Here is a 15,843-nt window from a genome sequence, read left to right as displayed (position 1 = left end):
CTGCCTTTCTGAAGGGTAGATCTTCTGGCTTGTTTCCCTGTTCTTTTGATGCCTGTGAGCTTTTCGACCGACACAGAACTGAAGTCAACCATCACCTAGGTAATTGTCATGTGGATCTCCCAAAGCTCCCCCCAACCCGTAGGTCTTCCTCCCTTGCCCACCCCTGTCCCCATCTAAATGGAGGTCCCACCCTGTCTGGCCACGATGAGGCTAGCCATGCAATCGGGCACACTGGTTCCAGCTGCCAGGAAGGTGATCCCCATGATGACATCAGGAATTCCCAGCGTGTATCCAATGATCGTCACCTGGAAGAAGCAGGAAGAGGTGGTGAGTTGGGGGCTGATGTCAACCTGATGCACTAGTGGATCCTCTGCCCAAGAAGCACAAAAGGCTGCAATCTGGGCAGTCTCCTCAGGGGGCAATGTCTGCTCTAGGTGTCAATGTAGATGGCAAAGAACATCGTGCAGAGCAGACCAGGACTGCAGGTCTGGGAACCAAGATACAATTATGGAGCCCATGTTTCCCAACCAAAGATTAGTATTGTATACATCTTTCTTTCAGGTGAGGCAGGAGGCTTGAGAGAAAGTTTCTGGGAAAGGGTGACTTGGGGACAGAATATTTGAATTCAGGATGGTCCTAGGATACCCCAGAATGGAAAAGTGGAGTCATAAATAGGCAATGCATTCTGGATGGTTGTGTTTCCTAAAATGGCTTTGGGGCAGAGGCTCTTTTGAGCCAGAACCCCACAACCAATGCCAGTTCTTGAATCTTTGTTTTAGTTTCAGAAGGGACCCTTGAGTGGTCACCTGGTCCATTGACCTTATCTTCTGGTTGACAAAACTATGATTTAGTTAAGGGAAGTGACGATGACAGCTGGGATGATTACTCCCCAATTCTTCACATCTTTCCTTCATGTTTCCTTCATGTTCTCTGCCTTGTGGCTCTGCTGTTCTTCCCGTTAGAGCAGGTGGAATAGATTTTCCCCACTCCATTGATACTGGGCAGAAGTCACAGGTCCAAGGTGCTGGGATGCACCTCATGTTTCCACTGGCCCTCTAGCATTCCAACAATCTGCCATGAGAAAAGCATTCCCTAGGTAGCCACTGGTCCAAGGAAAACGAGCAAACATAAGAAGTAGATATGAAACCCCCTGCTGCCTGAATCACATATAACCATGTTATGGCTTGAAGGAGAACCCTCAGTCAGTGCTGGCTAAGATTAGTCAAACCACGCTCAACACAGGTATGTAAGCGGGAAGATAACTTCTTGCGATTCTAACCACTGAGTTCAGAGGTGGTTTGTCATGCAGCTTATTGAGGCATTAGAAGACTGATACAGTGACTGGGCTGACACCTCACCTCCGAGTCCCCTCTGATTGAGGGTATTTTTCTCTCTAAAGAGGTTTAGCAATGCTGTGGGTCCTCAGTACACTCACCATCCATACCATCATGTAGGAGAAGGCTGCTATCCACAACGTGGAAGAAGCAAATGTCACCATAAACCATTTTTCCCAGCGCGGCTTGTTGCAGTTGGGTACAGTGAAGTATAAGACAAAGCTCAGTGGCCAGGTGAACGCCCACTTCACTGTTTCCAGTTTTCCAGCTGGGAAAGGAAGCAAAGACAAAAACAAAAATTAGTTAGTTTCATCTCTGTGTTTTACCAGCCCTCTGTGCTACTTGCCCCAGACATTTACGTCCTAATTGATGACCTGTGAAATCAGGCTTATTATATTGTCCTTTTCATAAAAGACACAAATGGCTTCCCACCAGCAGCAAAACCTAGCATACAAAAGCAAGCAGAATAAAAACAGTTATCCACCGCTCACCTGCTAGTTAGGCACCCAAATGACAGATGAGGCACTTCTGAGGATACAGGGCTGGAAGGATGGTTTGGCACATGTGGCCGGTGGCAAAGGATGAGGAAGATTCCCAGATGCAAAGGGAGGGGAGTGTGTGGGGATGCAGGTGAAGGTTAGGGAGGGGAGCTGGAAGACCATCAGTTGGCCTGAGGTCTGTTCTCCCCACGGTTAGATCAAATCTTGCCAGATTATAAAGTGTCAGTGGTCCCAGCGCCATCTAGTGGAATTGCTCAACATTGTCAACTCCTTGAAATGAACAATGATTTCAAAGTTCTCAAGGTGGGGTTTGTATCTCAAGTTGAAGTGAATTTGCATATTAGTCATTGATTTCTGGTTCTCTAAATACCTGCTGCTATGGCTAGTGATGACCTGATCTTATCATCTCTGTGTTGCCTGAGCCCTGTGTTTCAGAGATACCCATAAATGCTTATTTTGGTGACTATGTTGCTATGAGTTCCTTGTGACCACAGATTTGACAAACCTTTTAATTCTCCTTTAGCCTTACATCCTGAGTAAGTGCTAACACTTCTGGTAAGAAATATGTATTGCATACACTCCCTGCTTCAATAGAGATAAAGAACCTCTCTGCCTTCCAGAAAGTTCCTTGAGCCTCTTTCCAGTCAACCTTCCACCTTCTACCACCATAAATTAGTTTTCCCTGTTATCCACATTTAAATAAAGAAAATCACATGGCATGTGATTTTAGTCAACTACATTCTTTCAGCCAACATGTTTTTTGAGATTCATTCATGGGTCAGGAGTTCATTCTTAATTGCTTTGTAGTTTTCCATCCTACGGATACACAATTTGTTTATCCATTCTCCTCCGGATGGGAATTTGAGTTGTTGCCAGTTTTCAGGTACTACAACTAAAGGAGCTATGGGTATTCTTGTATCCTTTGTTTTGTCGGCATGTTTTTCTTTCTCTTGGGCGAAGACCCAGGAATAGAATTGCTGAGTCACAGGGAAGATGTTTAACTTCGCAAGAAACTGCTGAGCACTTTTCCGAAATGATCATCTCATCTTATATTCCTATCAGAATGAAGGAGGTATTTGTTAAATTACACTTTGAACAGTGATTAATAAAATGTTAAATGAAAATTATTTCAAAATTTTATGCCAGTATCCAGCACTTTTCCAATTAGCTGCTATGCAGATACAGAGCTGGGAACGGATGGTGACAATCTTGAGACTGTTTGGCTGGATTTCTAAGCAAGAAAGCGGTCAGGGTTTTTTTGTGAGGGGCTTCCAAATGTTGTGGAGTCCACCATTATCGTCAGACCCTTGGATCTCAAAGGCATCCTGGAATTCGGCATGCTCCTAAAGCCTGTAACGTGGTGATGTCATTTTTTCATCGGGCAATCCCCTCACAGGCCTTGCAGTCCTCCGGATGCCCTTACACAGAGAGACTTGGTCCAGTTTAAAACACACACCCAATCAAAGTTACAAAGAAACACACGAATGGGAAGAGAAATGACTACAATCTGGCTTTGTCTTTCTTCAGAAAATAGTAATAAAAAAAAGGACAAGGGAAGAAAAATGAAATTGGAACTTAAGACTGTGGGAGCTTAGAAAATGATATTGATTCAGTAGAACTGTAAGCAATATACGTTGGCACCAATGAATTTTGAGTTTTTTCTCTCAGCTGCTTTAGAAAAGTCTGACTTGACCCTGGAGGGGCCATATATCTAGAAAACAGTTTTCTCCATTTCATGATACAGATATTTTCTCTAAGTTACAGCTCCACTGTAACCACAAACTTACAGTAGAAACTCAATCAGTGTCATCTGGAAGTTACTTTTTTAAGTGTAATGTAACAAATATAACTCCTTGAGCAAACCAAGTGATACAGAAATGTGCTTTTTAAGTGATTTTGAGGAGCAGTCAGATAAGGAACGTACTTATATTTTGGTGTGTTCTTTTAGTCTTTTTTTTCCCACTGAAAGTGTGTTTACCTACATCCTTTGTAAATGTTTCTATTTCTATTAGTCAACAGTGAGTCTTTCTTCATGCAAGGGTTAATATATGTACAACTTATACTATGCATAGGTGCATATAACTTACATATATACTATGTGGATTTAGCCTCTATGTATATTATATGCACATATAAACACAGGAATGTTAATGTATGTGCACATTTTAGCTGGCCTAAATTTCTGTTTCTGAAAAAAGGGGTAAAATGTTTCAAGGAAAAACTGAGTCAACAGTATTTCTGGACATTTTCCCATCTTTTCTTCCATTGCTATGTGGTCTGCCTCTAGTCCCCCAGGGGACAGGTTTATTTCTTCACTTAACAAATATTCTTTGAATTGCACCCCACCCCACCCCCAAGGCCAGTCTGTGCCAGGTGCTGTTCCGGGTGCTGAGGACAGAGCTAAGAAAACCAAACTCCCTGAGCACGAACCTGATATACCCAAGATTATGTGATTCCTTGGAAAGGAGCCAGCAGCTGGGAGATGAAGTCAGGGACGTGAAGTGAGGACTCGGAGCATTATAGTATCCCTTTGAGTATGACTTGGCTCCAAAAAGCAAAAGACCTGTCCTTAAGTTGTATTCCTTATTGAGTTTTTACAGAAGTTTACTTCTATTGAGAAGAAAAAGTCATTGCTCATTCTTATAGACCTGGAGTTAAATATATCAATTTTCTCTAACTACATAGGCAATAAAAACGCAGTGTTTTAGAATGGAAAATCTAGAAAAAATAAAAAAAGAATTCCACCTGGAGAAACACACTCATATTTTGGTATATTTCTTTTCAGTCTTTTTCTGTGGAAGTATGTTTGCCTATGTACACATGGAAATATTTCTTTTCTTTTCTTTTCTTTCTTCCTTTCTTTCTTTCTTTTTTTTTTTTTAGAGAGAGAGAGAGCATGCAAGCCGGGGTTGGGGGGAGAGAGGGAGAGAGAGAATCTTATCCACGTCCAGTACAGAGCCTGATGCAGGGCTCAATATCATGACCCTGAGATCATGACCTGAGTCGAAATCAAGAGTTGGATGCTTAACCGACTGAGCCATCCAGGTGCCTCCACATGTAAATATGTAAATATTTCCATTTCTGTCAGTCAACATTAAGGCTTTCTTTATACAAGAGATAAGTATACATGTGCAATTTTTATATACATACACACACACACATTTTCTATGTATAGGTATATATATGAATATATATTATATGAGTTTAACCCATATGTACATTATGAGCACATATAAAAATACAGGTATGTTAATATCTGTGCATAAACCATAAAAGCATAAACTCAGTATAAAAATGTATACATTGCATGAATAAACATGTCATATGTACACATGATATCAACCATACACATGCACACCGCATATATGCACACACTTGTATGTACATGTATGTGCACATAGTGTATGTGTATACACACCCATCCATCCTAGGTACGCCTACATTTACATACTTCGACATAATTACTTATTCGTTACTTACACTCACTACAGTCAAGTCCTAGAGAGAAGAAAGCCCTATATCTGAGTGACAGAAACACAGAGAACCATGCCCCACAAGATTAACACAAGGGGGAAAAAATGTCCTCATCATGTGGACAGAGCTTTTTCAGGCCAAAGGAACTGGATGTGGGGCTCCTGGGGCTGGGTCCTTCCCACTCCTCGAATGCCATCTGCTGGCCCTCTCACTGCTGTGAAGGCTCTGCCTGCCCTGGGAGTGGAGCGGGTGCTGCTGGACATGCAGGCTGTGAGGCTCAGATGGAAGTTCCTGAGTCCTGAAATGGGGTGTGGGTTTGGTGGTGGGAGGGAACAGAGGATAACTGGACAAACCCACTCTCCAATTCAGCTGCAGCACCTCACCTCGTTCTGAATGAGGCTCGCCTAAGGCTCAGGAGAATGGTGAAGATTGCTGGCGTGAGTCCAGGATGTTACCTTCTCACTGCCTCAGGTGCAGCCCCGGACAAGCAGCCCCAGTGTCCCCTGGGGACTTGTGATAAATGCGGAATCTGGGCCTCCCCGCCAGAGCTCCCGAATCAGAGCCTGCATTTTTATCCAGGATGCCCTGGTGACAGGGCTGGTCTAGAAGAACCTGGGGTTCCACTTCCTTTCTTGGCAGCTCAGGGCCTTGAAATGAAGCAGAGACCTCAAGGAATGGCAGGACCAGGCAGAGCATCCTTTCTTCTCTGGTGCTTGAATTGCCAAAAGATGCAGGGTGCCTCAGGGGCGGGGGTGGGGTGGGGTGGGGTGGTGGAGATTCCTTAGCCCACACTAGCAGCCACGTCTCCTAACACACGAGGAGACAAGGGGATGTGGCTGGGAGGCCCCGGGCCACTTCATCCGCAATGAACCCCAGAGATGAGGAGTGGAAGTGAGCAACAGTTAGTTATAAGATACCTTGAAATCTCCCAGTTAGGTCTGGCATTTATCCCATTCAGGTGAGAAAAAGGAAACAAGTGACCTGAAAGGGGCCCCTTTGTCCCACTGAGTAATGAGACCCAGTTGTGGGAGCCAGATGAGTTGTCTGGTGCCACACACATGTCTTTGGTCATCTGCCTGGAAGGGTGTACATGGGGCTTTGGGGCCTCTGGGGCGCCCCCCCCCAACACTGGTCCCTTACAGACTCTTCACCTGGTCCAAGAGCTTCTTTCATCAGTCAAAGACTTTAGCAAAATAGGCATTTTTGGAACTTCGTTATGGGCTGTTGAGGGTGAGCTCTGAAAGCAAAGATTTTAGACGTAGACCCCCAAAAGTCTGTGCCCTGATTCTCAGAACCTGTGAAGAGGAGGCTGAACCATCAGTTCCATGACTATGCTCTGCTGTGTGGGAGAATCGACCTCCTGAAAGGGGATTAGGCAGGCGGGCCTGCTCTAGGCTCCTCAGAAGCAGAAGGGGAAGCCCAAGAGACCGGAATTGTGAGAAGGACGGAAAGCACCATTGGTGATGTGAAAAATGCAGGCTTCCAGGAGCAGTGAGCAGCCCCTGGCTGACAGCCAGCAAGGGAATGGGACTCAGCCTTCCAACCACAGGGAACTGGGTTTTGCCAATAATCTGCATGTGTTTGAGAGTGATTCTCCCCAGGGCCTCTGGGAAGGTCTATAGCCCTGTCTACACCTCTAATATGGCCTTTGGAGCCTCTGAAGCCCAGCCAGGCTGTGCTGGACTTCTGACCTACAGAACTGGCGGCTAATCAACGGGTGTTGGTTTAAACCACTCAGTTTGTGGTAATTTGTTCTACAGCAATAGAAAATGAATACAAAAGTTCATAAGGGGGATATAGAGGGCCTGGTTGCTTAATCTTTAAAATGTTTTTGTCCTGTTGATAGGGAAGAAGGTTGCCAAGAAATAAGAGTCAAAGATGGCAAAATGGATAAAGAGCCAGCATGCTTTTTTTCCTACCAAGATAAACCTCTAATAAGTAATGACTTAACTCTGGCTGGGCTGTTGGGACTTTGGGGTAAAAGATCTGAGTGGATATTCTCTAGTTAGTTTGGGGAAGCACTTGATGAGGTTGAGATCTGAGGGGCCCTGAGGGGACCCAGGAGCAGTTCTCATCCTAGGTTCACTTGCTATTCCCTGGACCACAGAAAGGCCTTACATCTGAAATTAACACAGAACTCTGCCACTCCACACCCACATCTTATCATTAAATGACCTTTCAAGTGGGTCAAGTAATACTTCACCAGAATTCAGTTCTCCTGCAATTTTAAACATCCCAGAGAAGTCACACACTTATTAAGCTCTCACACTGGACCAGGGCACTTTCCTGAAACAGTCGAAGATTCTGGAAGGTCTAGAAAATAGGTAGAATTTTTTGGGCTTGGTCCACCCATTCCACGAATGGGTAGGATGGGGGGGGAAGTCTTTACAATGGCCAAGTCATTGTTGGGTAGCAGTCAGAGGAGGACACTGCTTTGGTGGCTGGGGTCCTGAAAATTATACATGCCTGTGCTTCCCCTTCAAGATACCAGGGAGATGCCCTTGGCCAGCCTCACTGTGTGAGACTTAGCTGGGGCTGGGATCTGTATCTCCTATGGTGTCTGTCCTGGAAACAAGCAGGTCATGGGAGAGGAGAAACCTGAATGGGGTGTGTGAGGTAAGGGGCAAGAAGTGACTGGGAGAACAAAGACCAGCTGAGAAGTCTGCATGTTTCCCCAAGGCTGGCCTTGGCAGAACAGGTCCCTCGGCCAAATGTAATGGGATGGGTGAAGGTGGGTGATGTGTCTCTTGTCTTGAGCACCAAGCTGCCTTCCCAACATGGGTGATGGGCATTTCCTCCTTAGCCCTGAGAGGTTCCACAGAACAGCTAAGCTAAGCTAAGAGTCTTCCTTCACAGAGTGCCAACAAATTATACTTGGTCAAAGAACCCACATTTCAACCCACGGTCAAGTGTTCCCATCTTGTTCATCTTTGGACCTTCTAAAACAGAGTCTTTCCCACTGTAGAAGTTAATATAAATATTTCTATGTTCATATAGAGATAGTTCTTTGAATCGAATGTCAAAAAGATCACCAAAGTCAAAGGCATCTATTCAGTGGCCTCAAAATAGCTCCCAAACCCAGCCTAGACATAGGACCTCTTACAGGGGAGGTCGAATGGCGTGTAAGGTCCTTCATCATCATCCTCATCCTCCTCTTCCTCTTCGTCATTCTCGTTGTTCTCATTGTCTTCATTCTCATTCTCTGTCTCATTACCAGCCTCTGCAACAATATCATCCCTCTGAGTCCCATTCACGCCTCTGTCTGGGGCACTGCTGGGCCCTGTCCCATTCTCCACGGTGTGCTTAATTGGGATTTTGATGGCCACCTCCGATTCTCCATTGGCATAGGCCCTACTGTTTATCAGTCTTTGTCTCTGGAAAGAAAAAGGCACATTCTTACCATAGTCAGAAGAACTGTAGATCTGCACACCCAGAACACCAGCTACTGGGATCTTTTTCAGGCAGCTGACAAGGAGATGCTTCCAGGAGATTCTGCAGTGAATCTTAAGGGATTCCTCAAAGTAAGAAGCAACTCAGACAACCTCCTTCTGGGAGGAAGGATTAACCTTTTATGACCCACTGGAGTGTTTTCTACCAGCATTCTTGATTCCTGTGCACTGTAGTATTATCTTTCTTCTCTGGACTGTAAGAATCCCTTGGACCATATGAGAGAAAGCCACATAGATGTGTCTGGACTAGTGTATCAATAAGGCTGTGACTTCAGAAACAGGGATACACAGGAAAATTCAGGTCAGAGACTACATTACTTTAAAATAAGGCAACCTTGATTTAGCAAGTACTTCTGTGCCAATTCACATCAGAGAGCTTTATCCAACTGGAAGATGAAAAGAAAAAGGTATGTGGAAGGGAACAGAAGAGTTTTTCTATATAACTGGGAGCCTGGTCATGTCTTCCAACACGTGGAGAGAAGAGCAAGAACCAGGATGCACAGCTGGGCCATGGGCAAAGATGTTGGGAAGCAGCAGAGGGGTAATATTTTGTTAAATATAGAGTTTGGTATTTCTATTCTCAGACCAAGAAACTTTCTCCCCTTCCCAAAGTCTCCCATCTCTGTCTAGCGGCAAATGGAGTGTGCTTTCCCAGATACCTCATTGATCAACATGCGACTGGCCATGGAGAGTCGGGTCTTGGGAGGAAAATGGCTGGTGATCATGATTCGAAGTCCAGCCTCAGAGAAAGAAAGCTGGTGAGGGTAAGCTGACAGCAGCTCATCTACCATAATCACTGACGCTTTGCGGTGGAAATTGGCTAGGGAAATTAAAAACATAAAATAAAGATATTATTGAGGCTAGAAGCAGAAAAGAGATATTTATTTAGTCTTCTTTCCCCTCCTTCATCCCTCGGCCCCTCCTTCCTTCCCACCTACTCATTTATCCATCCATCTACCCATCTATCCTTCTTTCTGTCCACCCAATCATCCATCCATCCATCCATCCATCCATCCATCCATCCATCCATCCAACCATCCATCTTTCCATCTACTCATCTATCCTTCCTTCCTGCCTTCCTTCCTTCCTTCCATCCGTCCACCCACCCATCCTCCCATCTACCCATCTATCCTTCCTTCCATCCACCCAACCAACCATCCATCCATCCAAGGTGCAAAATATGGAGAAGAGTCAAACTCTTCTTTCCATTAAGGCTCATTGATAGCTCTTTTGAAATGACTTGAAACAATATAAGCATCATTCACTGGCATGGTAAGAAAGAGTGATAAGAAAGAGAAGTCCTCTGTATCTTCAAAGGATTTTTTTCCCACCACTCAGACTTGGGGCACAGGAAAGATCCCAATAATCTTTAGTAACCCTTTATGCCTTTCAAATGTCAACAATGTTCAATGTTCTGAGCTGTTAAAAGCTGCAGCAATGACTTTAGTGCCAAGTGGAGGGCTTAAGTGGGGAATTAGTACATTGCTGCAGCCCAGCCTATGAGCAAGGCTGACAAAGGGGCAAAAGGGTAGGTGAACCAGCTACATGACAGAGGCCCAAGGTCCAGAGTGGCCCGAACTGTTACACAACATTTGCTGGCAGTCCTGATAAATAAGTTTCATCAAGGCCCAACACCCTCTCTACAAACATGCGATATGAGCACACAGCTCATAGGTGTCTAGCCACACACTCTGCTGGTGGTCACCCCTGTTTTCCAAGCCACTAAATCATGAAATGATCTCTGGAAACATGGACTAATATGAGGTAGCTCTTTTTGGTTTCCTAAGAGTATTCCTTTAATGGTTATAAACTATCCAGAAGAGAAGAGATTCAATGAAATCCTTTTGTGGGATGGCACTGAATACTTAAGTCTTTTGCTAAACATAATTAGAAAAGTTTATCAAATAATTGATTTTCAAATTCTAATAATTACCTCAGATTTAAAACTCAGATTTGAATAACCTATAGATTTTCAAATTTCTTTTGTTTTTCCTGCAAAGCAACCATATGAGACCAAGAAGAAATAAACCCACACATTTTTAGAGAAGGTTAAAAGAAATTGAAAAACCAAACACATTCTAAGGCAAAAGTAAATGATAAATTTCTGTGTTCCTCTAAGAAAGAATATTTTTTATTAGGGAGCACTTTCTTAGTTCTCTCAGTGTATCAATTGCTTAATGAGAATCTATTGAATACAAGAATTACTTCGAAAAAAGGAGGGGCAGCAATTTTCTGTTATTTTGCAGCCTGGATACAGAGGTAATGTAGCCTGAAAAAGAATGTGGATATAATAATATACTAATAGCAACTATCACTAATGGGGTAATTTATATACTTTATCCCCTTTACTCATTACAATTATCCCCATTTTGCAGAAGAAAAAATTGAGGTTCAGAAAGGATTATTAATTGGCTTCACAGTCAGATAGCCCAAATGTGACAGAGTCAATACCTCAAGACCCCTGGTCTTGTCTCCTTTATTGTCCTGTCCTAAATCCCCTGTGTCACTGCCAGCAAATGTTTTGCCCAATGAAGTTTCCCAGGCAGCTCATCACCGGGTATGCCTGCCCGAAGATGTATCCAAAGGGAGGCAGGGTGGCCTGGAAGCTTCTCTCCCTTGGTCTCCTCTGGGGCAGGCAGCCTCCCACTGGCCCAGCCACAGTACTCCAGGGGTGTGCCTGAAGGTGGGCAGCCAGGCATCCTCCCAGCGCTCCCTCCTGGGACCCAGGTTGTCCGCAGGTACCTTTCTTCAGTAGCACCACAGTTGCGTCACAGTTGCTGCTGTCGTCAATTTCAGCATTGTTGGCCAAGCCATTGACCATGTTTCCAGCACTTTTCGTCCTCCTTTCGAAGCACTGATGGATGCAAGCATTATATCTGAACAAAGCAATGAGCAGAAGAAGCCCATCAGCCTGTGTGTCCTGCAGCTGTCAGTGCAGGCACATTGTAGGGGACCCCATACTTCAAGTTATCATTATTCTGTATTCATGTCCCCATGGAGAAATGCAATCTGTCCTATTTTCTGAGTGAGTGAAAATAAAACCAACATCACATAAGTAAATAGAGACATACTTCTTTCTTTGCAAATATTCAAGGTCAGTGGTGGCATTGTGGGATTGAACTCCCTTGCTCACAGTCCATGCTTGGAAGGGCCATGATGAGACTTAGCAGGATGGACAAGGTCTACTTTCTCTTGGCCATGTCTCCAGGACACACCCCTTTGAAGGGCGTGCTGGGTGGGGGAAGGAGAAAGTGTCACATCCATACTGCTGCCCAGTCCCAGTGCGTCATGGTCTGCGGGCTACAGGCCAACTGGCACTCTAGGTCTCTGTTTGGTTTTCTAAAACCATAGGTTGTGGTCCTGGGAATCTCTGTACATAGTGGGCCACAATTCCAGGTAAGGTGGATGGCTTTAGGAAACAATTCTGGACTATGATTTTCCAGAATGATTGGGTGAAAACATTGTGTCGTCTTTCTTTTAGTCTTTTGTGTTGGAAGGGAAGACGCTTATATAAATTCCTAGCATGTTTTTGGCAGCTATATATTTTTACAATATTAAATATCCTTTACTATTAGAAGACCCCCAGAGAGGAATCCTTGAAAACTCTTGGGAAAACACAGCCAGGCAGTTTCCAGAGCATTGGAGGCCACTGCTATTTTTTGCCCCATTCAAATAGCTAAAAGCATCAGTGGCTTACTAGTCATGGGACAAGCCATGGGACAACAACAACATGTTGCCCCAGCTTGATCTCTGGCCTCCCAGAGGAACTGCAGCCAGGCATGGCAACTCTAAATGGCCAGCTGGTAGGCCCCTCAAGCTGTATTTCCTCACATAGGCTTCTCTTCCACATCCTTTACTGCTACAGGCTCTCTGGAGTCTGCTTCACTGGCACATATTTCTGTTCTTCAGTGAGAGCAGCTCTGGGTGGGTGGGCCATCCTGGTACAGATGGAGGGACCCTCTGCAGCTGGACAGCCCCTTCCTGTACTCCCTGGGAGCTTATGGTTCATCCTCCATGGCATGAAGGAGACTAGAAAACTAGTCAAAAGTGATGATGGTTTCTGTGAGAAGGGAAGTGGGCAGGGCAGTCCTGGGACACTCTCAGGCTTTATATGAGGCAGAGAACAGAACCAGAACATCACTTTTTGCAACCCTAAAGAAATAATGGGACCAGATCTTGTGCATGGATGGCTCCCAGCATTACTGACAGAGTGATTGGAAACATCAGTGTGCCTGTTGGTGGCAGAACTCACTGCCACTTGGGACACAGTCTACCCTAAACTGGATTGATGGCTGGCATACAGGAAACACAGGGGTCAAAGGAACAGGCCACACCACAGCATGGGATGTAATCAATAATTTCCAAACTGTGGGAAACTGTGTAGCTAACAACCCAACTTCATCAAAGAATAAATTGCAAGGAAAAAGAAAACCAGAGGGGGGATTCATAGATTAAAAGTCTGAGCAACCAATGATAATGAGTGGGATTTATTTGGATTCTGATTTTAAAAAATATTTGGGAGATTAAAAGAAACTGTAAAAAAATGTCATTCATGAGATCAATGAAAGTTTGAATATTGATTTGATATTTAATTCTATTGAAGAAATAGCATTAATCTTGGGTGTGATAATGATGTGGTGGTTATTATGTGAAATTTGAGTCCTTTTACACACGTATCCTGAGGTTTTGATAGATGAGTTGGCATGCTCTCTTGGGCTTCACACCATGTGGCGGGGAGGAAATGGGTAGTGGTGTGGGCTGCTGGCTGTCAGCGCTGATGATGAGCATGGGGGGTGGCTGTCATACCATTCTGCCAGCTTTTGTAAATATTCAAATTCTTCTTAATGAAAAAGTGTCCCCATTTTCTTACTGACAGAACTATGGAGGAGAGGCAGAATTTCTATCATCTTGACTCAAAATCCATTTCCCCACAGAAATACCAACTTGCATGAGGCTTTGCTTTGAAAGTATAACCATGTGCTACACATTTATTTGGCTTTGGAAAACAAAGTAAGAACACTATGCCTAGAATTATTACGAGAGCTTTCTTGACATTAGATAGTGGTAGTAACTTAACTATGCTGTCCCATTTCATGCTTAAGAACAACCTTTGCAGTAGGAGGCGTTAGGATCCCCGTTTTGTAAGCGAGGAAACAGATTCAAAATGGCGTCATAACTTGGCTGCTGGCAAGTGGCAAACTGTGACGTGTGACCAGGCCGGGCTGAACGTGCAACCCTTGATCTCAACCACCAGACTACATTGCCTCACCTGGGGACCAAATCCTAAGGAAGGGACCCAGAAGTACAGAAATCAATCCTCACCAAGTCCAGGTATGCCTCATGTTCCCTTAAGGTTTCTATCTACTTGGCCAAACCGAAATTGCTTTTTGACCTTCAGACAGAATGTTTAAAGTCATCCACCCAGGAGGCAGCTGACAACTCTAATATATGCGTTTTTTAACTGCTGGTACTCAGTTTTATATTTTTAATTGAATGTTTTAAATTTTGTGCTTGCACCCTGAAGCTATTTTATTGTGGAGCATGCAATTTTATAAATCAGATTTTATAAAACCCCATGATTAAAGCCTCTGATTGCGGACAGGGATGGCTAAAGAGCAGAGATTTCAATTTAGAACTTGCGACCAGAATTTATGCAGAAAATTCTGTGAGCACAGTAGCTGCCATTCCCTGTTTTATTTGTATCCTGCTGGTTTGAACAGCTGGCAGGCTGGGAAAGTTGAGGCATCAGCAGAAACACACCTCATTAGCTTTCACACTGGGCACAGTTTGGGGGAGAGGAGAGAATTTGTTCACGGTGTTATCTTAATGTCCACATGCCCTATCAGCAACACATGGGCTTTATGATGGCTTGGTAGAGGGGTGCAGTGGTCACAAGATACATATTAGCAAAATTCCTCAACATTCTTTCCCTTTAGACTAACTCTGGTGTAAGCCCTCCTTATTTTGTAAAGCCCCCAGTAAGTGCACTATGGGATATGCTGTCTCTAAATTTGGATTCAAAACCCAAGACCAATGTTTGATATACAGCAGACAGTCAATTCTTCTGCAAATATCAACTAATTCATCCTTTCAAAGGGGAAGAAAAGGACTCTTGACTCTTGGGGAACTCAAACTCAGGGCCTCAACAAATTAAAAAAAAAGTGAAATAATCAAATTTAAAACACATTGAAAGAAGATGTGTATTGTTGAGACCTCCCCCGATTGCTGAGACCACTGATTTCCTAATGGTTTTGCTATTTGAGAGAAGGAGGAGCAAGATGTCTTCAGAGACTCTCCTTTTGGAGTCTAGAAACTCTGAAAGGCCTTTGGGCCAACTCTGGTTTTCATGGGAGCCCATCAATTGGTATTTTAAGATGGAAGGTGAGTATTGATTTCTTCAATCAAGGTTATAACCAGGGTGACAACCAAGGTTATCAAGGTGATAACTAATTTCTTCATCAGTTATCCTGTGGTAATCCTACACCAGGCTACTCTAGAAATACCCTCTTCCAGTAACAAGACCCAGATATCAGGTCCACACTGACCATTGGATAGCTCTTGAGGTGAAGGCTGGATGCCATATTGAGTGGACTGGCCACTAACTACTTACAGCCCACAGTGGACATCAGCTGAGCCAGCTCCTACATTTACTGTTCATGAAATGTCTGCCAGTGGCCACGCTGATTTCTCAAAAAAGGTCTCTTGGACACTAGTGGCTGGAACTTATTTTTGTCAGACTTTAGTAGAAAAGACACTTTGTCATGTCAAATTCCAGACCACTACCTGACACATCCAACTGGCGATTTCTGATCATGTGGTACTTTCTTGCCCCCTGAGAAGGTAGTCACAAATGCTGGGGAAAGTATGGGTTAATTTAGAATGAAACAGTTCCCATGGGGTCCAGCAGCTGCAGCATGGAATGGCTCTGCATTATTTATGAGCTCCTCATCTCAATGGGACTTGGCAAAAAGATGAACCAGGAGGTTCACAGCCATGGTGCTTACATTTTGCTTTAGAGTATGGGAAACACCAGCAATATAATTCTTGAAACACACAGGAAGCCTCCCAGACTCTGGGGGGGAAAAG

General features: G+C 44.2%; 1 protein-coding gene across 1 annotated transcript in view; it reads right to left on the bottom strand.

Moving 5' to 3' along the window:
* Positions 1-15,843, bottom strand: part of LOC111141642 (solute carrier family 24 member 3) — a 486,337-nt gene that overhangs the window by 28,173 nt on the left and 442,321 nt on the right. Inside the window, exons 10-14 of the mRNA XM_022494365.1 lie at positions 11,500-11,633; positions 9,417-9,577; positions 8,412-8,682; positions 1,436-1,602; positions 191-305 (exon numbers count right to left, since the gene is read on the bottom strand). Of these exons, the coding sequence (XP_022350073.1) occupies positions 191-305; positions 1,436-1,602; positions 8,412-8,682; positions 9,417-9,577; positions 11,500-11,633 (848 nt within the window). The remainder of the gene's footprint in view (positions 1-190; positions 306-1,435; positions 1,603-8,411; positions 8,683-9,416; positions 9,578-11,499; positions 11,634-15,843) is intronic.

This window comes from Enhydra lutris, unplaced genomic scaffold (genome assembly GCF_002288905.1).
Source record: "Enhydra lutris kenyoni isolate GAN:26980312 unplaced genomic scaffold, ASM228890v2 scaffoldscaffold6, whole genome shotgun sequence".
In the NCBI taxonomy this organism is placed as follows: domain Eukaryota; kingdom Metazoa; phylum Chordata; class Mammalia; order Carnivora; family Mustelidae; genus Enhydra; species Enhydra lutris.
The sequence above is the reverse complement of the archived record's forward strand: the minus strand, read 5'-3'. Positions and strand labels throughout refer to the sequence as shown.